Here is a 25,852-nt window from a genome sequence, read left to right on the forward strand (position 1 = left end):
AGCTGACCATTTTACACTGCTAGGCCAAGCACTGTCAGCACCCCCCTCCTTGACCCAGAAACCCCCCAGGTGCATTGAACTCTCACTGCTCCTCCGCCCCACGTGCATCTCCAAGCACAGAGGGAGCCACCGCCGATTCACTGCCCAGCTCTGCTTCCTCCCTCTCTGCTCGTACCGCCCGGTCACACTACAGCGCCTCAGGGGCGAAGGCCGGAATCGAACCCGCCGATCAGGGGCCCTATCCTGCCGGCAGCAGCCGACCTTCGCCCTCGCGCTCACAGAGTCCAACTCAGGCAGACTACGGCGCATGCGCACGTCCTTTAAACCCCCCGGCGCTCCTCCTGGCTGCGTCCTGACGCTCGCTCCGGAGGACCCGAGCACATGACCTGCGCGCGGGCTGAGGCGCCCGTGGTTGGGCATGCGCATTGGCCGCAGCCGGTGGCCGGGGTGGCACCAATCCCCGGGTGGTATCGCAGACGTAATGTGTGATGCGGCGCGCGCCGGGGGGGGAGGGGAGGCGGACTCGGGGCGAGGCGGGGACGCCGCGCAGAGGCCGGGCGGCGCCAAGAAGAAGAGAGGCGCGTCACGTGGCGCCGGCATGGCCGGGGAGTGGGACGAGGCGGAGGTTGCGGCGGGGGCGGCTGCGGAGCGTGTGCGGAGCCGGTGGCTGCCCGTGCGGGGCCCCCGGGGGGAGCCGAGACGCTGCGCGGACCGCGCCAAGCGCTTCATCTGCTCCTTCCCCGACTGCGAGGCCACGTTCAACAAGGCCTGGCGGCTGAACGCGCACCTCTGCCGGCACACGGGGGAGGTGAGGGGGCGGGGCTAGGAAGGGGCGGGGCTGCTCACCTGTGGCGCTCTGGTTGCTCTCCTGGGATGGGGGCTCCCCCCACCGCTGGTCCCAGAGCTGTGGGGAGCCCCTGGCTGGACAGGCCTGTGCCCTTGGCTGTGGTGCTGGTGGGGGGCACGGTGAGGATCTAGGCCTAGGTGCCCGATGTGCCAGGCCCGGCTTGCTGCTGCCTGGCTGGCACGCTGGCCCAGGGGCTGCCTGCGGGCACTGTGCGTGTGCAGCTGGCATGGGGCTTGCAAACACGTGCGCTGCACGTAACGCCTTTGCTCGCCCGTGGGATCTGCGGAACTGTCATGAGATGCCTGACCTGATTTGAAGACGGGATGCCAGCACTGCCCATGTAAACATGGGGAGTCCCAAGGACTTCAGAGTGTGCCCGGGGGGTCTGTGCCTCAGAAGGGCAAGCTGCTGTTGTGCGTACTGTACAGGATCCATCACCCCTAATGTCACATAGTCTGGGAGCAAAAGGCAGCAGCAGCTGTCTAACTGGGCATTTTGCAGTGGCATAGGGTACAAGGTGAGGGGGTACCAAGAAGCTCTAGGGACAGGAACAGAGCGTATTAAAACAGGAAACACTTCTGAGGAAGTGATGCACAATGCCGGCACACGGGGGAGGTGAGGGGGCGGGTGATGGCTTGCAGTTCTGATGGGAAGCATTCTGATTTCCCTAAGGAGGAATATGTCTTGGTGTAAATGGACATAGGGACTCCTGGATACCATTTATTACTTTGCTGAGCACTATCAACTTGGAAATCATACTTTCCACCTGAAAATCTGGTGTCTATCATTGTCACAAGCAACCCCTGTGGTTACTGCGACTGAAAGAGATGATAGAAAACTTCTTGTTTTTCTCTTGTCATTTTTATTTTGAAGGTTTGGCAACACAGTCTGGTTGGTTTCACTTTTATTGAGGTTGCACAGCATTCCCTAGGTTCTGCAAGAGGATGTTTACCTTTCATAGTAGCAGCAGAACTTAAACTGGAAGTAACCAAGTCACATACAAAAATGTGAATTAATGTGGGAAAAAAGATGACATCATGTTTGGTAGTGGTACTCTCAAGGCTGGTTCAGAAGGCTTTTCTAAACATAACAAAATAGCTGTCTTTTAAATTAAAATGATTTTAAAAATCCAGGTATAACAAAGGATGCTCTATCAGAAAATTTATTTTAAAAAAAGTGTCACTTAATAAAAAGCCTCAACACAAGTTGCACTTTCACCTCTCTGTTTTAGTTTTCTCACCTCTAAGGTGGTGGTACCTTTCAGTTGGACTCTGCTCCTTCAATTGACTTTGCACAGATTCCCTCCCCTGTCCCTTACCCTAGTGAAATAATTTGAGGCTCCATAGGATTGCATAGTCAATTGCAGGATTGGCAACCTATTTCCAGAGCGCTTTACAAACAATTCCTCAAGCTTCTTGGGTGAAAGACTCTCTATAGAACCAGAAAGCATTATACCATGTTAATAGCATCCAACATTTTAAAAGGACACTATTTGAAATCTAGTTTGTTAACAAAATAGTTAAAAATAGCTCCAGATGCTTCAACTGTCTGTCCTACCAAATTTTGTGGCTTAACCACCAAACTTCTCTATTTTATTTATTTATTTTTAATTGTGTGTTCTTTCCCATCTGGCTATATGGAAAAACCCCATACAAATGGAAGAAACTAACTTTAGTAAAACTGACTATACTCAAAATGCTGTCAAATACACCATGTAAACAAATCTGCATTAGTATTTTTCTCTGTTCTTTTTAGTTGATCTATTGTAAGATCACCCTATGCTAATTCTGAAATATTGTTCATGTTCTTATAAGAAACTTGTCTGAACTCTGGAATCAAAGACAAAAGGCTTGTGGGTGCAGATTTTTTGCCTTTTTCTTAAATTAAAAAAGAAGTCAGATTAAAATTTGAGTCTTCTTTTTATCTAGAAAAATAATTTAAATGGGTTCCATAACAGGCTGGGTGTGTAACCTGAGGCTATAAAAGTGCTTTAATTTTCTAAAGAAAAGAACTTGTGCACGTTAATGAGTTATTTTTTAATATTTTTTTTGTAACTAAAAAATGTAAAAAAAAATTTTTTTTTTTTTAAGCTTTGGCTGCCTTAATGTAAAGAGCAGCTCTTCCTGAAAACCAGGAGTCTCCTAAAATAACTTACTTCTATAATTTTTAAGTAGAATCTCTCTTTTTTTTTTCTGTCAGAGACCATTTGTTTGCAATTATAATGGTTGCGGTAAAGGTTTCACCAGAGAATTCCATCTTACCCGCCACTTTCTTACGCACAGTGGAGAAAAACCATTTGAGTAAGTACTGTACTCATTTTGTTCAGGCACTGAAAAGATGATTAACTGCTGTCCTATAGAAACAAATTGAAATATAAAACTTACATTCAAAAAAAGCAAACAAAGTATAACAGTAGCATGATTTCAATGTCATGGGAACCAACACTAGTTGGTATGCTGGTTCAAACTAGTGGGCCCTCTAGCCTAATGTCTTTTATCTGGCAATGGCCCATACCATATACTTCAGAGGAAGGTGGGGCGAGGGGAACCCATAGTAGATATTTATGGGTTACCCTGTCGCCTTAGCACCAAGCAAGTTAGTGGTTGGCTTGTGCAATGATGCCTGAGGGTTTATCTCCTTAAACTGTTTTATCTAATCTAAGGTCATTTTGCATGCTGTCTGTACAAACGGCAAATCCTTTACTGGAATCCTACTAATCTCTTGGCCTCTTTCCTTTGATCAGTTTTAAATTTTTCTTTCAGTTTCATTGGATGTCCTCTTGCTTTTCGATTTGAAAGAAAGTAAATAGGAGTGCCTGATTTACTATCTTTGATGTTCCATTCACTGTCTTATGTCCCCCCCTCCTTTCTCAAATAATTAGCACTAATCTTTTCAAATTCTTCCAGTGGAAATCTTTTCATGAGATGGGGTGACCAGAACTGAATACAGTATTTAAATGTCACTATCACTTAAAGCTAACAGAATGTTAGGAATCATTGGAAAAGGAATAGATAAGACAGAAAATTTTATATTGCCTCTTTATAAATCCATGGTATATCCACATCTTGAATACTGCATGCAGATCTGGTTGACCCATTTCAAAAAAGATGTATCAGATTTGGAAAAGACAACAAAAATTATTAGGGGTATGGAACAGCTTCCAGAATTATTAATCTCCCCTCATATGGGACTTTTTATCTTGGAAAAGAGATGACTAAGGAGCTTATGACAGAGGTCTAAAAATCATGACTGGTTTGGAGAAAGTAAATTGTGAAGTATTATTTACTTCTTCTCAACACAAGAACTAGGGGTCACCAAATGAAATTAATAGGCAGCAGGTTTAAAATGAACAAAAGGAAGTATTTCTTCACACAACATACAGTTAAACTGTGGAACTCCTTGCCAGAGGATGCTGCAAAGGCCAAGACTATAACAGGGTTTCAAAAAGAACTAGATAAAGTCATGGAGGATAGGTCCATCGATCACTATTAGCCAGATGGGCAGGTATTGCTGTTTGCCAGAAGCTGGGAATGGGCAATGGGATAGATCACTTGATTACTTGTTCTGTTCATTCCCTCTGAAGCATCTGGCATTGGCCATTGTTGGAAGACAGGATACTGAGCTAGATGGACCATTGGTCTGACCCATTATGGCAATTATTATGTTCTTATGTCATTAACTTTCCTGTACTAAAATCTTGAGAATTCACTCCTTTGTTTTTGTAATATATATAAAAAATGCATATTGCCATGTGCAAAATGTTATGTGAACGACTGACTAGAGCTAGGTGGGAAATTGTTTTCCTGACCCATGAAAATGAAATGAGCTGAAACAAACAGGTTTGTTTGTTTGTTTTTTTAAAACAAACCTGTTTGTTTCAGCTCATTTCGTTTTCATGGGTCAGAAAAACAATGAGATGCCCTTGCTTGATTCAGAGCAGGCACTTGAACCTCAGTCTCCTACTTCCCAAGTTAGCGCCTTAACCACTGGGATGGGCTCTCTCTGGTCTTGAACAGAAATTCTTGACCTGAGAAACCTTTTCCAAGGAAAGTTTAATCAAATTTGATACATTCCCATGAAAGTTTTGGTTTGGACAAAATGATATTTTCTGATGACAAAATCATTTTGTCAAAAAATTCCTGACTAGCTGTATTACTAATATGAATTGGGGGATGTATTTCTTGCTCTTTAATGAGGTCACTGGCAATCTGTGTAATTATCAAGTAATTCTTTTACCTTTCTTACAAATGAACCAAATTGAAAATGTAAAACCATATTAACTTGGTCAGTCAGGTCATTTGTGCTCAGTAGGATTGGGCCCGGACAGAACTTGGACTACTAAGAAGAACTGACTCTGTAGGATGTTGGTGATTCAGCCACTAGTATTTTGTCTTTCAAGTAAGAAGTGAGTCAGTGTCCCAACATAGTCTGGGAACACTGTGCTGAAGTCTCCTCTTTCAAATGAGACATAAAACAGAGAATACAGTTGCTTGTATAAATGTATAATGTTACATTGGCTGGTAAACTACCACATATTGTCCCAGTTCAGCGGGTGAAGTGATTTCTACATGGGCTGAACTCCCTTGGAGCTTTCAGGATGAAAGAAACTGTATAATGGTAAGACTATTTATTAAAAATTTCATTTCAGAAATTTTTAATACCATAATACTATAAAGCTCTCCCACTTTTTTAACACTAATATGAACGTCCAAGAATTGGTGTGGGCATGTGATGCTCTGGGAGCCAGGAACTCCTAAATTTTAACTTTTGTCCTCTGACATGGATTTCCACCGTAGCCTTAAGAGTCATTTAACCTGCCATTTTATCTTTAAAATATAGATAATACTTGTTGTAAGGTTTGATTAATGTTTGTGCAATATTTTGAAGACACAGGTATGTATAATGTGCTAAGATTCATAAAAATATTATGAAGGTATAGTTATTTTTGTGTATATAAATAATTTATCTTGTTGCTTTAGCTCTTTTCCTTCACTCTCCTGCTTATCTGAATATAGTATTAAGAAAATATAATTTATTTGCAGGTGCACAGCTGATGATTGCAATAAAAAATTTACAACAAAATCAAACTTGAAGAAGCATATTGAACGCAAACACGAAAATCAGCAAAAGCAGTATATAGTAAGTAATTCTTTGCTAATATATGCATAACATTAAATACCCTCCTTTTAATTTAATTAACCAAATATTTCAGACCCTGTAAACGTGAGCACTTATTCAAATGTTATAAAACAGTTGCAGATTTGGTAATGAATTTGTACAGATACTAATATTAGCAAAAACCTGTAGATCAAATTGGCCTCTCTAACCATAACCACCATAATTTTCCAAACAGTGTGACTTTGAAGGTTGTAGCAAGTCTTTTAGAAAACATCAACAGCTAAAAGTTCATCATTGTCAACACACCGGTGAACCTTTTTTCAAGTAGGTGAATAATTTTAATAACAATCTATAGATGTTCCCATATACAATATTTAAATGAAATAAGATAGAGATCTTCAGTGTGGGTGGATGATATGGGATATAATGGCTTTGATTATGGATCATTTATATGTAAACATGTTTTCCTTTTATATTTTTAAGGGATGCTTCATGTTAACAGTTTAATTTGGTTCTACAGACATACATGCAAATGCCTGTGTTACACTATCCCTTCACTTTACCAGTCTGTTCTGAGCAGTAGCCCTGTGCTCCATAACTAGAAATGTTTGCACATGCAATGTTTTGGATTTGTTTCAGCATTGTCCAATTGTATAGTTTAAATTTTATATAGCGAGTGTAATCCATAGGAAGAATAGCATTTTCCATTACCAGGTTGGCTCCCCGCCTGCTTCCCCAGCAGGGAGCAGCTGTTTAACACAGGTGTGAATGGTGAGCAAAGGTGAATTAGGTGTAGGGACACAATTGCTTTGACTGAGCAGCACTACCTTTGTGGAGTTGTATGTTGCAATTAGCAAAGCACAAATCCATATCAATCGATGGAAGCAAATTAGATCTTTTATTTCCTTTTAGGTGGAATTTCCTTATGAGTTCCATTGCTACTTCTAACTATATATAGCATAACTGAAGGAAGCAGGATGGTCCACTGGCTAGATCACAAAAATAGGAGACAGATGCATGTATGTGGGTGTGTTTCTGTTTTGTTTTTCCCAGGCTCTGATACTGACTTGTTGCGTAGCCTTAGACAAATCATTTAAACCTTCCCCCTTCTGCTCATGCTTGTTTTCCCCATTTTACAAATGGAGAAACTACCTCACAGGGCTGACATGAAGTTTAACTAAGCTTTTAAAGCTTTGGATGAAAGTTGCTATATACATGGAAAATGTTTCATAACTACAACATAAGGTTGCAGCAGAGCTGCACTGTGCAGTGCTCTATTTTATTATAAAAGAATAAATAGAGAATATTTTTTCGGAAAAAATACATTTGATTGTGCCCTTCTAATTTCTTTTGCTTCATTAGTGTCTGCTTTTTTTTTTTTTTGGTGGTCATTTGATTGCTTTTAATGTGTTTTAACACCTAGATGTAGTCATGAAGGATGTGGAAAACACTTTTCTACACCGAGTAGACTAAAACGGCATGAGAAGATACATGAAGGTAATTTAGCTCTCCCTCTTGCATCAGTCAGACAGAAGTAGCTTGTTTTTCAGTGTAGCCCATGTGCTCCAAGATCTACAACCAGATCTAGACATGGCCCATACCTCATGAACCCAACAGTCTAAATGGACACAAAACAGGACAGACTAATTGGATAGCTGGCTGAGGTGTAATTCTAGGGTGTTGTAGTATTTGGTGTATAACTTCACGTGTAATGTAGATGAGAACATTCGCAAGCTTGGCAAGCACAAGGGTATGTGGCTTTAGTTGTACTGTTCAAGTAGGTCCTTCCCAGATCATACTTTCCTTCCCTCTGAGATTATTTTGGTATGGTGATCCAGGGATTAGGGTACTAGCCTAGGACTTGGGAGACCTGGATATACCATTCCCTGTTTTGCCATCTGCTTCCTATGTAACCTTGGGCAAGTTACTTAAGGCCTGATTTTATAGGGGCCTAAAAATGCAGATGTGGGATTTTTGAAAAGTGGGAAATCCTAACTTCTGAAAATTGCACTGGGCACCTAAATATCTCTAAAATTCTGCTCTGCTCAGCAAGGTATAAATGACACAGTAGTGTGTCTCATTTTTAAAAGTGACTTAAGTACTTAGTCTAAGTTCCAGTAACTTTCAGTGAGACTTAATCTCAGATGTGAATTCAGGATCTTTAAATTCATGTGCACAGCATCCACATGGGAGTTACAGCACTTTGGTGCACACTGCTGTTCACACCACCTTAGTCCTAATTGCAGGGCAGTGCAGATATGCCATAAGTCACTTTTGAAAATGGGACTTAGGCTTTAGTGTAGACATAGCCTATGTCAGCAAAATTTATGTCCTCAGGGATGTAAATATTCCTCCCCACCCCAAGCAACATAAATTACACTGACAAAAGTGTTTTTGTACACAGTGCTGTGTCCCACCAACATAGCTTATGCCACTTGTGAATGTGGTTGTGGGAGATTCTCTCCTGTCGGCAGATAGTGTCTTCACCAGATGTGCTGCAGCAGCGCAGCTGTACCGACGCAGCTGTACCGCTGCAGCACTGTATGTAGAGACATGGCCTTAGTTGGCTACGTCATTTATGCCTTGCAATGCTGAGTAGAGCAGTGCCTAAATATCTTTAAAAATCTGGACCCTAGCCTCTGTCCCTCATCTGTGAAATGGTGATAGTAGTAGTAATCTCATTACAAGAAGTAATTTGCTCTGATCACCCATTCTCACCTCCTACTCAATGGTTGTCATTAGGCCTCAAGTATCCGGCTTTCATCCACCTACCCCATTGTTGTCTATGCCTTTGGATATGTATATGTTGCCTCCTGTATATGTTGCCAATGTTTGCTGTATTATTTCTACCAACTGCATCTGAGGAAGTGGGCTGAAGCCCACGAAAGCTTATGCCTGCTGAAATTAAATTAGTCTTTAAAGTGCTACAGGACTCTGGTTGTTTTTGCTGTATATAGAGTAACACAGCTACCCCTCTGGAACTCTTCTACATGAGAATAAATACATTAGCTCCCGAGGCACTCAGATACTATGAAAATGGGGGCCATATAAGTACCTAATATAAGATAGAAATTAAAACTGAGCATAATTCTAAGTCAAATAACTTAAACCTAGTATAATCATAACTGATGCAAACTCGTATCTTGGTGAATGAAAGATTGGTGTGTGGCTTATATTGGTAGAATGAAAGAGGGCAATTATCACACAGTCTAGGTACAATTCCAATAGTTGAGGTATTGTAGGCCCAACAGTTGTTCCACTCAACTTTACAGTTTGGATGCCTTAATTCTGCCCCATCTCAGGTCTTAGTGCCAAACCTTCTAAGAGCTGAAGATAATCTCTGGGCCTTGCATTGTCTGCTGATTGCCAACAAAGAGCTAATCGCAATGTCACTTTGTAATGAATTATCTTAATTCAGAGTTGGACTGAACTACCAATGTCACATAGGAGAAATAGCCAGTGGCTCTTAGTTGCTATGAAGCTCAGCAAAGCTTGGAAGTGTGATATGTGGGTAATTGATGCCATACCTGTGTATCCTAGCTAATTATGTGAACCTTTGCTAGACATTTTAGGTGTACATTAACAAAACATCTGTGTGTATCTTATGCTCTTAGCATGAAAACTGTAGAAAACCATGTGGCTACATTAGCATTGTTATAGAAACATTAATTTTATATCTAGTAAGTGTGCAATTCCTGTGTTGCACTCCATTTTCCTGTTTGGAAAACTGAATGGAGTGAAGGAGGGGCAACTTCACACTCTTGCTGTTAACTGTATCTTGGTAGCAAATTTCATTTTTCTAAATAAAAGTAAGAATTTGTAGACTATAGCAAGTTAAGGGAAATCCCCCAAGTCATTAGACTTGCATTGTGTCCAACTTTCTCTCTTTCTCCAATAGTGACTTGGTGGCTTTTTTGGGGGATAGAAGGGGAGATGTTAATCTCCCCGTACACTGTCTCTGCATCAGTCTTGCCTATTAAGCTTTGCTGAGTGCATACTGAGGCCCAAGTGGGAAAGGGATTCATTAGTCTCAGCTAAAACTATTCCATCCACCTAATAGGGGGACACTTTTCAATCTTAGAACTTTATCAAATTGTTCAAGACTCAGAAATATCACTGGATGGCAAGTTTCAAACTTCTTCCTTTTTGAAGAAGTGAGTTAAGTGGAAACATTTTTTTTCTTTTTGTGGGTGAGGGTTAAGAGGAGGTCTGGAAGAAGATGGGGAGGGGAGTTGAGCAATCCCCATCTTCCTCTCCTCAAAACCCCTAACACTGATGACTGAATGCCATTCAAGCATTGAAAGTTAAGAATGACTTAGTTTCACTTATCTTGGACCTGAATTGAGCATGTATATTTAACATTTTAGCTGACTCATCTATGGCAAATTCACACTTTAAGTGCATTTTCTAAACCTAAGTAATGTGTTTAACAGGATATGCATGCAAAAAAGACAACTGTTCATTTGTTGGGAAAACATGGACAGAACACCTAAAACATCTGAAGGACAGTCATGCAGGTAAGCTCAGTAAAACATGTTTTTACAGTAATATACGGTGACTTAATTTCAATGTTTTAGTATTTGGGTTCTTATCCAATATACTAATGTAAAGGGAAATCTCACTACACATTTTACCAACTTGTGCTATGTACATGTAACATATACATACATACAGCTTAATGTGAGATACTTCTATACCATTCCGGCTAGTCTGTAATTGAAAAATACTACCCAAGCCTGTCCAGTTTGCCAACTGGCATGATCATGCAATAAGGAATTACATCATACTACACAAAATGCCAGATATGGATAGTCTAAGTTGGGAACATCATGAAGCAGCCCATGAATTTCCTGCAATTAGTCAGTATGAATTGTAGACTCTCATTCTAAAGGATTGACTTGTTATTTAACTCAGAACTTTCATTTAGATTTTTTTTTAGTAAATTGCCCTATTCTTGTTTTTTACCTAGAGCCAGTAATCTGTGGTGTATGTTCTAGAACATTCAAACGCAAAGATTACCTCAAACAACATCAGAAAATACATGCTGAAGAAAGGGAAGTATGTCGATGCCCAAGAGAAGGCTGTGACAGAACTTACACAACCGTGTTTAATCTTCAGAACCATATTCTCTCATTTCATGAGGAGAAAAAACCATTTTTTTGTGACTATGCTGGCTGTGGAAAAGTGTTTGCAATGAAAGTAGGTATTGTAGATGGTCTTAAAATCCAGAATATCCTCTTGGGTCATGTAAACATAAATTTCTTCTCAATTGCAGCAAAGTCTTGCAAGGCATGCTGTTGTACATGATCCTGACAAGGGAAAACTGAACTTAAAAGTAAGTCAAATGCTTTTGGAAACACCTCTGGGCCATTTTCTTTCAGTTTAAGGAGCAAACAGAGTAAATTTAACACATACAATTATGTAAAGTATCTTTAAAATTAGAAGCTAGTCTAGCTAATACTTTATTTTATGTAGGCACTCTGAAAACTTCTGAATTTAAATACCGTAAAGGAGGGCAAAGATTAATTTCAGTGTAATTTGATTTCCCTTAAAGTATTTGTTTCAGATTATCAGTTTTTAATCTATAAAGCAGGTACACTGCTAATTCTGTACTTTTAATCTTTCATAAGGCAAAACGACCTCGTCCTAAACGGAGTCTGGCCTCTCGCTTGAGTGGATATGTCCCTTCTAAAGCACAGCGACGAAAGGTTGAAGTGGCAACAGAAAATGAGGCTCTGAATAAGCCTGCACAAAATGAGTTACCAACTGTTGAAACACTGACTCTGCACTAGAGGTTTCTGGAGACAATTTCAGCCAAAATGGACAGTTGCTTTATTATGATCACATGGGTCAGTTTATAATGGCGTATGTAGAAAGCTGTGTATTTTGTTTTGTATCACTTCAATTGTTTTGGTTAAAGTCACTGCGGTTCACTTGATTCAGTAGTTTCATTTCCACTCTCCTTGTTTGGAATGTCTGTTTTTTCTTTTTCCATTTTCCTTATTTCTTTATCTGACATGTGCCTCAAAACACATGTACTCTTTCCTTCGCCAACGACTTTTGGCTTAGATAGGTAAGTAGCTTTCTCAGGCATAGTCTCAAAAATCTGATCAAAGAGAACTAGCTGAAAACAAGGAAAATAAAAATGTGGTTACATGAAGAAGGGGACTTAAGCAGGACGCTCCTAGTAATTCTTCAGAGTAAGTGAAGAGAGATTAAAGTTCTATTTAAGTGTGCTATACCTATGTAGCAGTTTCTTACAGTTGATCTGATACCGTACTCCATCATCAATATGCTGCACTTATGGTCCAAAGCAGAGCTAATCACTTATGACTTGTCCTAGCTCTCTTTTACTGTACTCATCACCACAGTAAGTGAGGCTACAGCCACTATCTAATCCAGGGGTGTCAAACATCCGGCCTGTGGGCTGGGTATGGCCCACCAAGCTTTTTGGTCTGGCCCCTAGCGGCGTCGCACGCTGCTGCCAGAGGGTACGCTACTGCGACATCTCGCAGCGTTGCGCGCTGCCATGAGATCTGTGTACTCTGGCGGCAGCATGTGGAGTGCTGTGTGCATGAGACACACCACTCCAAAAGTGTCTAGTATTTCGATTTATGGTATGTATGGCCCACTTGAAGTATATTTAATTCAAATCTGGCCCACCATAGCAAATGAGTTTGACACCCCTGCTCTAATCTTTCCATTTTAGAACACTGTTTCAGTGCTGAAGTTCCATTAAGCACATTCTCCTTTACAGCCATGTTATCTTTCCACTTGATTCTGCAGTGAAATTATAAGCAGCATGTGATCATGAAATCCTTTAATAGAAAAGGTTAGCCTGAGTTTAGCTATACAGCTGCAGGTGTGGTTCAACTAGTAACTGACTGACACACACATTTATAAAAAGTTACAAAATGTTAGAAGGGGAGAACCTGTCAGAGGTAGGGATAATGAAATTCCCTATTCTGAAATTAATTCATTAAGAGCTACATCTTGTGATGAAACGTGCTGTTTTGCACCAACATAAGTAGGGAGAGCTCTATAAAATAATATTAAAATAAGCTCTTAATAAAATGTTCTCCTTTTAAAGCAAATCACTATTATTTACTTACACACACACACACACACACACACACAAAGAATTGCATCACCCTGAACCATTAAGTTGTGGTATCCTAAATTAGCAAATAGACACACCATGGTCTGCCATAAGTCACTGCAAAAGAACATGTACTGAAACAAAAGGAAGAAGCATACCCTAGTCAAAGCCATCCATTGAATCTGCAATAAATGGAATTGCTAAAGAAGGTACTCCAGTACTGGGGAGGCAGAAGCTATATGCTTTGCATTTGTCAGCTAGGTGGCCAAGTACAATAAAGTAGCTCGCATGCATAGTTGTGAAAGAGAGATAATGGGAACAGATTCATAGATTCCAAGACCAGAAGGGACCATTGTGCTCAGCTAGTCTGACCTGTAGAACACAAGACATAAGTTTCCCACAGTAAATCCTTTTGAACCCTCCCCCCCCCTCCCCCCCCAAAAAAATCCAATCTTCCATTTACAAAGTTCCAGTTAAACCTATCGGTTTAGCTTCAATTTCCAGATTGTTTTACTCTAGACTAACAAGCCAATGGAATAATACAGTGCTAAAACAAATTTCTAGACAGCAATGTGTGAGATCTACTTGTAAAAAGGCATTGTTCAAACTATCTCTGAAGTTCTGAAGGGGGCTGTCTGATAAATGGAAATAGCATCACTTAATAGGAAGCAGTTTTTACCCTCTTTACTAATGTCACAACCATCACTTATTTTATTAGTAAGTGGTACACTATCAAAGGAAGAAAGCAGTATTATAGTTAGAAACACTTAGCACTGGTAGCCCTATTCAATACACTTAACTGATCAGATGCTTTAAAAACGTTAATAACTCACCATCTTTTCTGGGCCATCTGCAACATTTCTTTGGTTTATAGAAATTCTGACATGATGCTTCTTATCAATCCACTGCTGAATCTGTCTAATTTTGGTCTGCAAGTCATGTTTTGCAATAGCTACAGAAAAAGTTAACTCCTTCAGCTGAGTGGGCCCTGTTAAAATATAATCAACAATACATAGGCTTCAAATTAAGAGTTTAGTAGTGTTGTGTACACCCATATTGCATGCTCTAATGCACTGAGACCACTGGGAGTTTATCATTTTGTTTGAGGTGGAGGGGGGAAAAGGAGAAAAAGTACAAGTCAAACAAGTGTCTTCATTCTAGAGAAACCATCTTGCCTACTCCATCAAAGGGTTCCCTGTCCTACCTATTTATCATTCTTTTTGCACCACCCACCATACCCTCTTTCCTCATACTTTGCTCATTACCATGCCTCCTCCTATGCTGCTTCTTAAGCTTGGAATATCTTCCCTCTTCCGTCATGGCAGGCCTCTCTTGCACATCCCTCTTAAAGAGCTATCTTTTGTATAAGGCTCACACCTATTAACCCATGGTTCCCAACCTTTCTCTGCCACAGCACACTTCAAGGTCCAGGAATCTCTTCTCCCCACCCTCACCTGGTGGCTGCAGGAGGGTAGCAGAGGAGCCAACCCATTGTTCACAGAGAAGGGAAGAGAGGGAGATTGAACTCTGATTGGTTATTCCACCCCTGGAGGAGGTGCAGCAGTGAGGCAGGCGGCTCCACCCCTTGTTCTTACATGTACTTCTTAAAAAAAATTCTGTAGTACACTGGTTTGGGCCTGATGACACACCAGTGTGCCATAGCACACTGATTGGGAAACGTTGCATTAACCAATATTAAACGAGACATTGGAGGGGTGGGGGGAAGGGTTATAATCTTAATTATTGTTTTTAATTTTCACTCAATCCCTGTTCTTTAAACTAACCAGGTTGGGTCAAAGTCTGCCTGTCTCAGATAGCGATGAGTACATCCCAGGTACTTAACAAATAAGGCTCAGCTTCTATGTGTACCTGGCCATGAAATGTATGAATTTCTCATTGTTTTTTTTTAAATATAAGAAAGCTAAATGTCTGCCCACTGTGTAGTTAAGTAAAAAAACTTTTAAAAATTAGTCTTCCTCCACTCCATCCAGTTTCAAAAGATCACACAGCCTTGAATTCTCTCAGAAATCCTTATAATAGCATAAACACAACTCATTCTCCACCCCCTGCCCATGCTCTGAAATATCCATTATTACAAACTTCTTTTTGTAGGTGTTTTAACAGAAGAGCTAATCAAAACTGTTACAGTAGCGCTACTGCTGTAGCTCACTCAGCTCAAATCAGTACTAACCAGCAGAAAGCTTCAAAAAGTGTGAACAATTTAGTTTGCATGAGGATAAGACAGGACAAGTAGTCAGACATCACTATATACACACACTTTCTGTAAGTGCTCCTTATCAAGTTATCAACCCAATAATTTAAACTACAGCTACAGAATGATTTACGAGGAAAAAATTGAATCGTTTTGGTTATTTTATATAAAAAAGTGCAAGTGGAAGGGTTCCATTTGGAGTGTTGTCTTGACAGCAATGTATTTACTTCCAGATTATCTCTCCTTTATGTTGAGCTATGTTTTGTGACTGTCAGTGACAAAAGTATGCTTCTTATAGATATGGTACATTCAGTTGGTAAAACTGTCATTTACAAAGATGTTTGCACTAATAAAAATCAATGATCCATTTAAAAGAACAAAAATTCAATATGAATGCCATGGTACCAGAATCTAGATCTATTCATTTACGTAAGTACTTCAACAACAACAGAAGCCAAAATATAAATTATGAGAGCACAATAAAATTATTTTGTACATTAGACTAAATCAATTATTGCTTTTTCAGCATGCAAATCCAAAATAACATTGACTGCAATAACAGTACTCTGGATTTACATTGATGTAATAAACAGGATTTGTTCTACTGCCACTACTTCTAATACAGCAGTTTTCAAAGTGTTTAATATTATGATATTAACAAGGCACATACCAGTTTTTGGACTTGCTTTTTGCTTCTCTCTACGCTTGAGCTGCTCTTCGTGAATCTGCTTCCCAGTCATTAGTCTGTACACTGGAGGCTCTTCATTTTCACGCAGTGGAACAAGTTTCAGATCAAGTTTATTCATGAGTTGAATCACTTCTCCTCTGTGCATATTTCCCAAGCTATCCCCATTTTCACCAATTACATGAAGGATCCGATAAGGAATTTTCCTCCCAATGCTTCCAAATGCTTTTGAGGCATTTGTTTTTTTTCCCTTTTCATTTGGTTTATTCCCAGCTTCTTCCGTTGTACAAAATAATTTTGTAGGTACAAACATAAGTCTCCTTTTAGCACCAGTAATCACTATCAATGATTGAGACAATGTTGTCATTTGCACGGTTTGCACCAAGGGAATGCCAAAGTATCTACTTATGCAACTAGTTTCATTCCTTGTGGCTTGATACATTAATTTCCTGAAGCAAAAGACAGCCATTCTGAGAAAGGGGGAAAGAAGGGAAAAAAAAAAAACAAACCTAGTCATTAGTTAAAAAGACCTAAGTCAAGGTTAGTAGTCCTAATTTTTAAACTATCCTTTCATTTGTTTGTAAAGTCATGTAGTAATAAGACACAAAGGAGCAGTCATCAGCAACTCCTACAATAAAGTGTGTGTACAATAGAGAGAAGGTTTTAGCAGGGAAACCATTTCAAGCTTCTGAAGGGTTGTTATAAACTGAATTTTTTCCAGTATTTTAAAATTTGGGGTCTAAACTTATTTTAAAGAACCCCAAAGAGTTCTGTGAGCTATCTGATTTACCATTATAAGACCAGATAGTTTGTCATAGTCTGGAGGGATGGTTTTTGTTTTTAAATAAAGTCTCAGCATTTTAAGTCATGCACAAATGAAAGCAATTGGATAGAAAATCTGACAATGGCACCTCTCTTCTGATGCTGCTGGCCCCTTCCTTCATAGGATATTTTATTTTTACTACACTGACACCAGTGCACTCAAGAGAAGGGGAGGTCTATGCATCAGATTTCAGCAAAGTCCTTAGACCATTCTATCCCTGAGATTTATAGGGGGCTTGGAACATAAAAGAATGAGAATTTCATGCATAATCTTTGCAAGTGCTTTTAAAACATGACCATTACCATACCTGTAGTCAGCCTATAGAGGAGCACACATTTATCCCAGGGTTGAAATTGTCCTTTAGCATACAGCCTATTTCTTACATCACTGACTCAAAATAATCATTTATTTTCCACAAAGTATGAGCTGCCCAAACTTAATCCCATATAAGCAATCAAATGAGGATACTCTAACAGTTTTGTTGTTATATATGTTGTTAAGTCCCATTGTCATTTCAGTAACTAAACTAGAAAGTTCTGTCATCTCTAAATTCAGACAAATATGCAGTAATACTAGAGCTCAGGTGTATCAGTGGATTAACTTGTAAAGCTGTATTATTTTGACAGAAGTTGAAAATAAAGATTTGCTATTGACAGTGTTTAAAGGTGTCCACACGGAGTTAGGACAATATCCTGATGTTTCTTCCTACTCCTCAAAGGCATTTAAAGTGCTTACATACAGAATGCACTCAGCCAAGAAGCCTAGGGTTGTTAGGAGAGTGCATTTTACTATGGACATTCCACCCTAACTGTTAAAATTCTTTTTCTATCTGAGGTGATGTTTGTGAAGCAGGTAGACTGGGGAGAGGAAGATAAGGTAAGAGTTTGCTACAGGCCTATGCAATGGAAGAGTATTTCATAGGGTCTGTCTACACAATGGGTTCTCAAACTTTTTTTGTTGGGACCCCCTTTGAAAATATTTCAGGCTGCGACAACTACTTCCCCCATGCCATGCCACTCTTACTGGCATGTGCCGGGACTGACAGCTCATGATCCTCCTCCCCCAATAACCTTATAACACCCTAACAGGTCATGACCCCAAGTTTGAGAACCCCTCTACACTGCAGTAAGGGTTTGACCTCAGGCTTAAGCCTAACCCCCCCTTCTGTCTACACACAAATTGCACTAACTCAGGGTCCCAGGATGCCACCAGGGTGAAGGGATCAAGCTGGGACTCTGGATTCAAACCCTATTGCTTTGCAGTGTAGACACAACCCCAGTGGACTCATACTCTAGGCATCCGCCAAAAGTATCCCATGGGCCAACTTTCTTTGTTCTCTGGCCAGTCAAGTTTTCCTGTACTGCACCATGAACAAAGGGCTAGAGCAGTCACATTTTGGGCAGGCATTAGGAAGCCTGGGATATGGGTGGCAGGACTTAGGCCCACATAACACAGTGTAGATGCTGGAGCCCCAAGTTGGGACCCAGGGTTCAACAATTCATAACCAGGGGTTACAAATGAGTATAGAGACTCAAGCCTGGATTGTCAAACTCAGGGTCTGCTAACTCGAGTTCTCCTAACCCTGGGTTTACATTGTAATGTAGATATAGCCTAAACTACGTGACTCCAGGAGAGAGGTTCCTGGCTGTTGATAGCAAGCAGAGATAGGTACCTAACTCTGCATGAGGGCATGGCTTACAACAAACTCTTGTCCTTGACTCATTGCCTAGTTTAGGCTGCTCCCTGCCTAGCATACTTGCTTTTGTGAATCCTATTCTTGGGCACCTTTCTCTCCCCATGCATTGTATAGGGAGCCTAGGCACCTAACTCAGGCTATACTCATCCATAACCCCAGGTTAGGAATTGTTTTAGTGTCTGGGAAGGGTGTGTGTGCGCTGAGAGGAGAGTGTTCTGGTGTGTATGTGTTGAGGGGATATTTGTGCATGTGTGTGCTGGGAGGGAGGTATTTTGCTGTGCGTGTACTGTAAGGGGATATTTTATGCTGCCTGTATGCAAGCATCATGGGGGGGTATTTTGCTGTGTGGGAAGGTGTGCATGCATGCATGCTAGCAGGGGGAAGTTTTGCTCTGTGTGCATGTATTGGGAGGGGATATTTTGGGGATGGTGTTGGAAGGTACTTGGGGGGCTATGGTGAGAGAGGGCATTTTGGGGGATGACTACGCACCAGGAAAGGGTTGGGGGGGGCAGTGTGTATGTGGTGGGAGGGAGTCAGGGTGGACTGATTTAAATTATAGTGATTTAAATCACCAAGTAGAAAGCCTCGATTTAAATAATCAGTTTAAATCAACTTTTCCATTTGTACTTCAGTTATTTTCTAAAGAAAAGTGCAGACTCATTGGTTGATATAATCATTAAAACATATGATTTACCACTAAAGAGAGCCTTTATACTAGATTTGGTACATTTTTTTGCTACCTAGAAGGGTACACTATAACTATATACATGTACTTAAGCAATTATATAGCTTAATGTTTTCAGATTCTTATAATTATACAGTTTTAGCATATTAGAGACTGGTGAATGATATATTGCTTATTTATTAGTTAATTAACTTTTTGCTCATGATTTGTCAAGCTGCATTAGGGTGGTAACTGGAATTTAATTAAAAAACACATAAACCAGCAAACAAAATTTATTTTTATTAAACAAAACAAGCTCTTAATATAGTACTTGAACTATTTTGCTATATTTATAAATCTAGACCACAAAAGTTAGATGTTTCCCCCAATTCTTTCTTTATAAAGAAAAGCAGCCTTTAACTCAAAGTTTTGATGAGGCTCAAAGATTCAGCATATTTATTTTTTAATTTAAATGTTTTAAGAAATTATAATAAATTTAGACCTTAACATATTTTGTATTAAATTCAGGTATTTTAATAGCTTAATTTTTTAAAGAAAAATCTTATAACTTAAACAAAATAAAAAAATCCAATTTAAATGAAAAAAAAATCTGATTTTTTAAAATCCATTTTTATCCACCAGGAAACGTATTTTGGGGATGCATGCTGGGAAAGGGTATTTAGGAGGGGATGGGCGTGTACTGGGAGGGGGGATATTTAGTGGGTGCTAGGAGGAGTATGTGTGTGAATTCTGATGGGGGTATTTTGGGAGTGCTGGTAGGAGTATCTTGGTGGTATGGGAGATGGAGCTAGGAGGTGTATGTACTAGGAAGAGGTATTTGGCAGTACTGGGATGGGGATGTGTGCTGGAAGGGGGTATTTTCAGGGCATGCTGGGAAGAATGTGTGTATACTGGGAGGGAATACTGGGGGTGCTGGAAGTGTGTGCGCGTATTGGAGTGTACTGGGAAGGGGTATTGGGGGTGCTGGAGGGTGTGTGTGTGTACTTGGCGGTGGCATAGGGGGGTGCTAGCAGGGGCATTGGGGGATGCTGGAGTACTCTGTGTACTGGGAGGGGTTAACTGGAGGTGCTTGGAGGGTGGGTGTGTATCAGGCGAGGGTGTTTGGAGGTGTGTGTGTGTGTGTGCGCTGAGAAGGGGTATAGGGTGCAGGAGGAGGTACGGGGGGTGCTGGAGGAGTGGGTGTGCACTGGACAGGACAGAGTACCTGGGGAGTTGTAAGGGGTGGGTATGTAGGGGGGTATTTGGAGGGCTGTGTGTGCTGGGAGGTGATAGAGGGTGCTGGAGGGCTGGGTGCACGGGGCCGGAGCACGGGGGGCTGCAGGTGGTACGGTGGGGGGCACCCTCGAGGTGCAGGCCAGTGTCACTGCCCCGGGCTCCCTCTGATCGTGGCAGGGCGGCTGGCGCAGGCCCGGGACGCAGCGGCAGCGCTTCCCTGCGGCCCTGTCGGCCGGCCGGGCTCCGAAGCCCCGCGGCGGGGCAGGCGGCCTGGCTGAGAGGCGCTCGTGGGTTCCGCTTACCTGCCGCCGGGCCGGGCCGGGCCGGGGGATCCGGCAGCTGCGCACTTAGGGGCGGCAGGAGGTGGGGGGCGGCGCCGTTTGCTGGGGGTACGTGCGTGTGGTGTGCGGGTGTGCGTGCGTGAGTGTGTGTCTAGGAGCAGGAAGTAGGAACGGGAGGGGGGCGCGGAGTGTCTCTGGGCTGGGCTCGGCTCGGCTCGGCACGGCACGTGCGTGGCCTGTGCCGGGAACGGAGGTTCCGCGCTCCGCCGAGTCTGAGACTGGCCCGGGAGCGCCGGGAGGAGCAATGAATGTCTTGTGCTGTCGGGGGTTCGGGGCTTGCACGCGGAGCCTGTCTCACTCTCTCGGGGGTCACATACGTGTGTGTGTGTCTGTCTGGGGGTGTGAGGAGGCTGCAGTCTTGCCAACCCCAAGGGTACAAAAATAATGACTCCGCCCCCCCCAAATCAGGAGATGGGCTTAAAACCGTGAGCGGGTTTGAACGGTATAATTTCGGCCCTGTGTCTTTGTCTCCTGGTTCCTGAGCTGGTGGGGTGGGCTTGCTTCACGGTTTCAATCTTTTCTCCACAATCACAAGGACTAGAAATGCCCGGGGGGTGTTTAAATGAAAGCTGAGGCTCTCATATTGCTGATCTCTCCATTTTCAGGTAGTGTCAGAGTTGACCACACTGTTCTTGTAGCAGGGGCGAGGTTGTGCCAGGGGTTACATATTGAGGCAAGTTGAGACGAGACCATCTCTCTGGCTGCTGAGTTGTACTTTTGTGGTGCTATTTGTGCATCCCATTGGGGCTGAGAATGGCTGCACTGGGCTGGAAGTATGGATGTTAGTGTAGGCACACGCACAAATAGGTTGATGTAAATTACCTTGCAGCAATCTAACTTTGTTGTGTAGACCCGGCCTTAGTGTTTAGAAATGATTAATTGTTTTGCTAAATAAATAAAAAGGAACAGTAAGGGATCCTGGCCTCAACCCCCCCTCCCCCTCCCCCATAGAAAATTGCAACATTTTGATTTTAACTTATTTTACTTTGCAAGAGTGTGTGTGTGACACTTTCATTTGCAAAAAAAAAAAAAAAAAAAAGGAAAATGTCACCAGTGCCATTTTCTTTTGATATATATATAGGCATAGCTATATTTGAAAGTTTGCAGTCATTGCCTCAATTCTTATAGTAGGTTGAAGACATTTTGTAGTCATTTTATGTAGTTTTTGCAAAATTTGTCAGTGTAATTAGTGTGTGTGTATGATTCTTCACAGAAAATGCAGTGTTTGCAGCTCTGTATAAGAGTAAAAATCTTTTCTAAATTAGTTTAAAATCTGAACCCCATGTTCAAATGTTTGGGGTGTCTATGAGCATCTTTAAAGCCACTGCCTTAGATTCCTCTTTAAAACTCATCTCTTACCATGAATACAGAAAACTACCAGTAATGATAATGGCTAAGCAGATGGCAAGTTGTGTTAACTGCTACAGCTAAAAATTTTACCCCCAATCTGTTCTATGATAAAACATCCTATTGTTTTTATTACCTTGCTTCCCAGCTTCCTTCACTGCCTACTTTTCTGTTTCACTCCCTTGTCTTTCAGACTGTAAAATCTTCAGGGAAGGAACTCTCATCTACTATATCTTTGGACAACGCTTAGTGCAATGGGGGCCTCAAACTGATGCTATTGCAATATAAATTATTAATAATAATCCTTTTCAAGACCCCAGATGCATCCTTGGGAGAGTAAAAGACTCTGCCATAGGGAAGGGAATGAATAGAATGATTGATACTGCTTTTTTCATCTGCAGAAGGCGAAATATTATCCCCTTGGAATCCAGATTAATTTACGCAGGTGTGGAACTCAGGAGTGCCAGCAGCTACTGGGGATAATTTTGGATGAAGCAAGCCCTTAAAAGATTGAATTACCACTTTATTTTTGAACCTGGGACTATACAATGTTAAATAGGGGGAGATTTTCAGAGGCACAAATGATAGAGCCTTTGAAAATCTCCTCCTACAGGTACAATTTTCAGTAATATCAGTAGGAGTTATAAAGCAGAGGTGATGCGTGAGGGGGACACCCAGGGTCACATGCCACCCTCCCATAGTTCTGCCTTCCATTTAGTAACAGCTTCTAGATCTGAGGTTTTCAAAGTATGGGGTGTGCACACCCCACAGTTTGAAAACCTGTGTCAATCTGGCATCATCCCCACCAGTATGCTGAGGGCAAGGAAAAGAGGAAACAGCCAGGCATTCACCAGCACTGAGGAGCTTGCAGGGTGGAGCCATTGTAGCCTAGGGGGCTCAGCAGAAGCAGCTGAGTCTCGGTGCTCTCCAATCTTAATGATTGCCTTGCTGTGCATGCCATCTACTGCAGCTGGTAGCAGAGGTGATGTGTGGGGTGGGCAGGTGCCCTCCCCAAACCTTTAAATTGTGCCCCCTACTATCAACAGTTCTGGGTTGCCTCTGCTATAAAACTAAAACTCAGCTCACTTTATGCTTGAAAGCAAGACATTTCAATGTGCAAGAAGATATAGTCCACAGTTCTAAACTTGGTTATATTCCATAATTTCTAAACTTCCCATTTAACTTTCCCTCCACCAAATAAATAAAATCGTGAAACTAACATGACATTTGCATTGCTCTCTCTGCTTGTGTGTTATAGTCCCTTTCCCCCACCCTGTGTCTGTCTTGTCTATTTAGATCATGAGCTTGTCAGGGCAGGGATTGTCTATATTTTTGTACAGAGCCTAACACAATGAGGCCCTGATCTTAGGTGGTCCCTAGGCACCACCCAGGCCATGCACTGTGTAACCACATTACCCTCTGGTTATTGGCTCAGCTTTCCTGCCTCACTCCCTCTGTATTGTTTTGTTACTCCCCATGTCATGTCTAATTTCAGACAGGTTTCTATCATTGGGGCAGGGATCATGGGGCAGGTTCTCCAGACAGGCTAAGGAGCTTCTGGGGCAGGTCCAGGAGCAGGCACAAAGGTGGCTTTTAGCCACCGTGACATTCCCCGGATTTTGAGGCCTCTGGTTCCAGCCCAGACCCCAGTGAAAGTTGGAGCAGGTCAAAGGCAGTACTGGCTTGTGTTGCCTGCTTGTGGCCCCCTGTCTGCTGAGGCTCAGCCTGATGTAGGGGTGCCCCAGCCCTGCCCCCTGTGTGACTGGAAGGAGTGTGGGGTAGGACTGCGATGGTGGCTGTATGCCACCTGAGGAATCCATACTCTAAACCAGTGGCTCCCAACCTTTTTGAGTGAAAGCCCCACTAGTTAACACTAGGTAAAACAGACACACCTTCTCTCCACATCCCCTACCCCGCCCCCTCACTGGCCATAAACACATATAACCCCAATAAACACATATTATGATAATCATAATAAACACTAAATTACATAAATAATAATAAATTATTCTTACTTGAGTGAGAAGCTAAGCCATCCCTGGCGCAGCAGCTGCCACTGCATGTTCCGTGTGGCCCCGCGTCTTTACGTCACTCATGGACAGAGGGTAATGGAGGCAGTGGGCGTTGGTGGGCTGGCTGGGGCTGTTCCAGGCCCCCACTGGTGCAGTGCTGCTTCGCTCCGGCTCGGCGCTTGGCCAGCTTGGGGCTGCTCCTCTGCTTCAGCCGGCGCAGAAATTGGTCTGCTGTGCCCAGCCAGAGTGGAGCTTAGGACTTCTGCTCCCTCAAGGTGGGTGGGGGGCTGCTTCTTTGCTCCAGCCAGGCGCCCGGCTGGCACAGGGCTCAGGGGGGCTAAATGACCTCAATATTATTGAAGCTTCATGGACTCCCTGTAATCTTTGGTGACCCCCCACAAGGGGATCATGCACCCCAGGTTGGGAACCATTGGTCTAAGCGGAGCCTTACGTGGCTGGGCATGCTGACGTTAGGGCTGCATTACACTGACGGTGTGGTGCAAAACAACCACACGCTCTGAAAGATGGGGACCCTTGGCTGTTTTCTATATTGGTAGTTGCTTAGCACACTCCTTTGTGCACTATTAAATACCGACAGATAAAATAATAATGACTATCATTAATGCAAGTTATTCAACAAAAGCGCCCAGTGCATCCATTTGACATGATACCCCAGAAGAAAATGTACTTCTGCAGCTCTTTCATGGTTGTTTCCACTTATTACTTGATGCAGGCAACTTGTTTCTTTTGGACTTTTGTGTGATATAGATTGGTCTTGGGGCAGTTCCTGCCATATTTGTTCCATATATCAAGCTATGCACAGCTCCTACTCTGCCTGTCTTGAGAGACGGGACTGGAAGAGCGTGGTTTGTTTAGTCTAACCAAAAGAAGGCTGAGAGGGGATAAATATATATGCGCTTTTTAAATGTATTGGGGTAAATAGCAGGGAGGTTGAAGAGTTATTTAAGACAGAGGACAATGCTGGCACATGAACAAATGGATATAAATTGGCCATGAACAAATTCAGACCGGAAATCAGAAGAAGGTTTCTCACTGTCAGAGGGCTGAGGTTTTGGGACAGCCTGCCAATAGGAATGGTGGGGGCAAGCAACTTAATTAGTTTTAAAAGAGAGCTGGACAAATTCACGAGTGAAATTCCATGACAGGGTTGCTTGTGATAGTAGGGGGCAGGGCTCAGCAGCCCTGAGGCTCACTTCCGATTTACATCTTATGTTCCTAAAAACTCATGCTTCTGGGTTGCAGCCAGCCACCTACAGGGGTGAGCAAGGGATGTATTCTGGTTTTTAAAATTATTTTCCTGTGAATCGCCAGGGATGGCCACAGCTGGAATTGGGATGTTGGACAGAGTGGGCCAGGGCTCTGAGGTAGCACTAAGCTTCCCTCTCTCAGGTGCTTGGCTAGCTGATTCTTGATCACATGCTCAGGGTCTAACCGGTTGCCATAGGTGGGGAAGACTTTCCCCCATGTCGGAGGTCAGGTCACATGTATCTGATCTATTTTGGCCGTCTCGTTGTTTGTAAAGCACTATGCATGCTGCTAGTACTTCATGAAATAATATTGATGATTGTGTATTTATGACCCTTACACCCCCCCTTATGCCAACTAGCAAAGGGCACACTCAACACACTGTTGTCAGAATATTTAGCCACACAGTGTATTGTAAGGTATCATATAAAAACTGGTGACACGCTGGTCATGAATATCTTTGCATGAGGTATGTATTGGTTGTGTATAAAGAGTTATGTATGTGT

General features: G+C 42.2%; 2 protein-coding genes across 3 annotated transcripts; one reads left to right on the forward strand and one right to left on the reverse strand.

Annotated features, from left to right (window-relative positions):
• Positions 1 to 518: 518 nt before the first annotated feature.
• Positions 519 to 12,537, forward strand: GTF3A (general transcription factor IIIA). The gene is made up of 9 exons (XM_067562912.1): positions 519 to 808; positions 3,047 to 3,147; positions 5,890 to 5,986; positions 6,201 to 6,289; positions 7,389 to 7,462; positions 10,399 to 10,482; positions 10,935 to 11,164; positions 11,241 to 11,300; positions 11,596 to 12,537. Exons 1-9 carry the CDS (start codon positions 599 to 601, stop codon positions 11,755 to 11,757), a joined length of 1,107 nt encoding a protein of 368 aa, XP_067419013.1. The 5' UTR covers positions 519 to 598; the 3' UTR covers positions 11,758 to 12,537.
• MTIF3 (mitochondrial translational initiation factor 3) lies at positions 11,886 to 20,803 on the reverse strand. 2 transcript variants are annotated; one of them, XM_067562913.1, is made up of 4 exons: positions 20,683 to 20,803; positions 15,947 to 16,431; positions 13,898 to 14,052; positions 11,886 to 12,089 (listed from the first exon to the last, which is right to left on the reverse strand). In XM_067562913.1, the coding sequence occupies exons 2-4, from the start codon at positions 16,428 to 16,430 to the stop codon at positions 11,886 to 11,888; spliced, it is 843 nt and encodes a 280-aa protein (XP_067419014.1). In that variant the 5' UTR covers position 16,431; positions 20,683 to 20,803. The 2 variants fall into 2 exon arrangements, with proteins under 2 accessions (XP_067419014.1, XP_067419015.1); XM_067562914.1 differs by lacking the exon at positions 20,683 to 20,803 and adding an exon at positions 17,092 to 17,488.
• Positions 20,804 to 25,852: the final 5,049 nt, after the last annotated feature.

The sequence above is a fragment of the Emydura macquarii genome, unplaced genomic scaffold, assembly GCF_026122565.2.
Source record: "Emydura macquarii macquarii isolate MOO-44397 ecotype Brisbane River unplaced genomic scaffold, CSIRO-AGI_Emac_v2 contig_2473, whole genome shotgun sequence".
Taxonomy (NCBI): domain Eukaryota; kingdom Metazoa; phylum Chordata; order Testudines; family Chelidae; genus Emydura; species Emydura macquarii.

What these genes read in the sequence shown, in the direction of transcription:
- GTF3A (XM_067562912.1), top strand. Translation starts at nt 599, where the DNA reads ATGGCCGGGGAGTGGGACGAGGCGGAGGTTGCGGCGGGGGCGGCTGCG. An exon ending in ACCGGTGAACCTTTTTTCAA is followed by an intron (nt 6,290 to 7,388) that starts GTAGGTGAATAA and finishes TTTAACACCTAG; the next exon opens with ATGTAGTCATGAAGGATGTG. An exon ending in AGGGAAAACTGAACTTAAAA is followed by an intron (nt 11,301 to 11,595) that starts GTAAGTCAAATG and finishes ATCTTTCATAAG; the next exon opens with GCAAAACGACCTCGTCCTAA.
- MTIF3 (XM_067562913.1), bottom strand. Translation starts at nt 16,430, where the DNA reads ATGGCTGTCTTTTGCTTCAGGAAATTAATGTATCAAGCCACAAGGAAT. An exon ending in AAAAGCAAGTCCAAAAACTG is followed by an intron (nt 14,053 to 15,946) that starts GTATGTGCCTTG and finishes ATATTTTAACAG; the next exon opens with GGCCCACTCAGCTGAAGGAG. An exon ending in CAGATGGCCCAGAAAAGATG is followed by an intron (nt 12,090 to 13,897) that starts GTGAGTTATTAA and finishes CCTTGTTTTCAG; the next exon opens with CTAGTTCTCTTTGATCAGAT.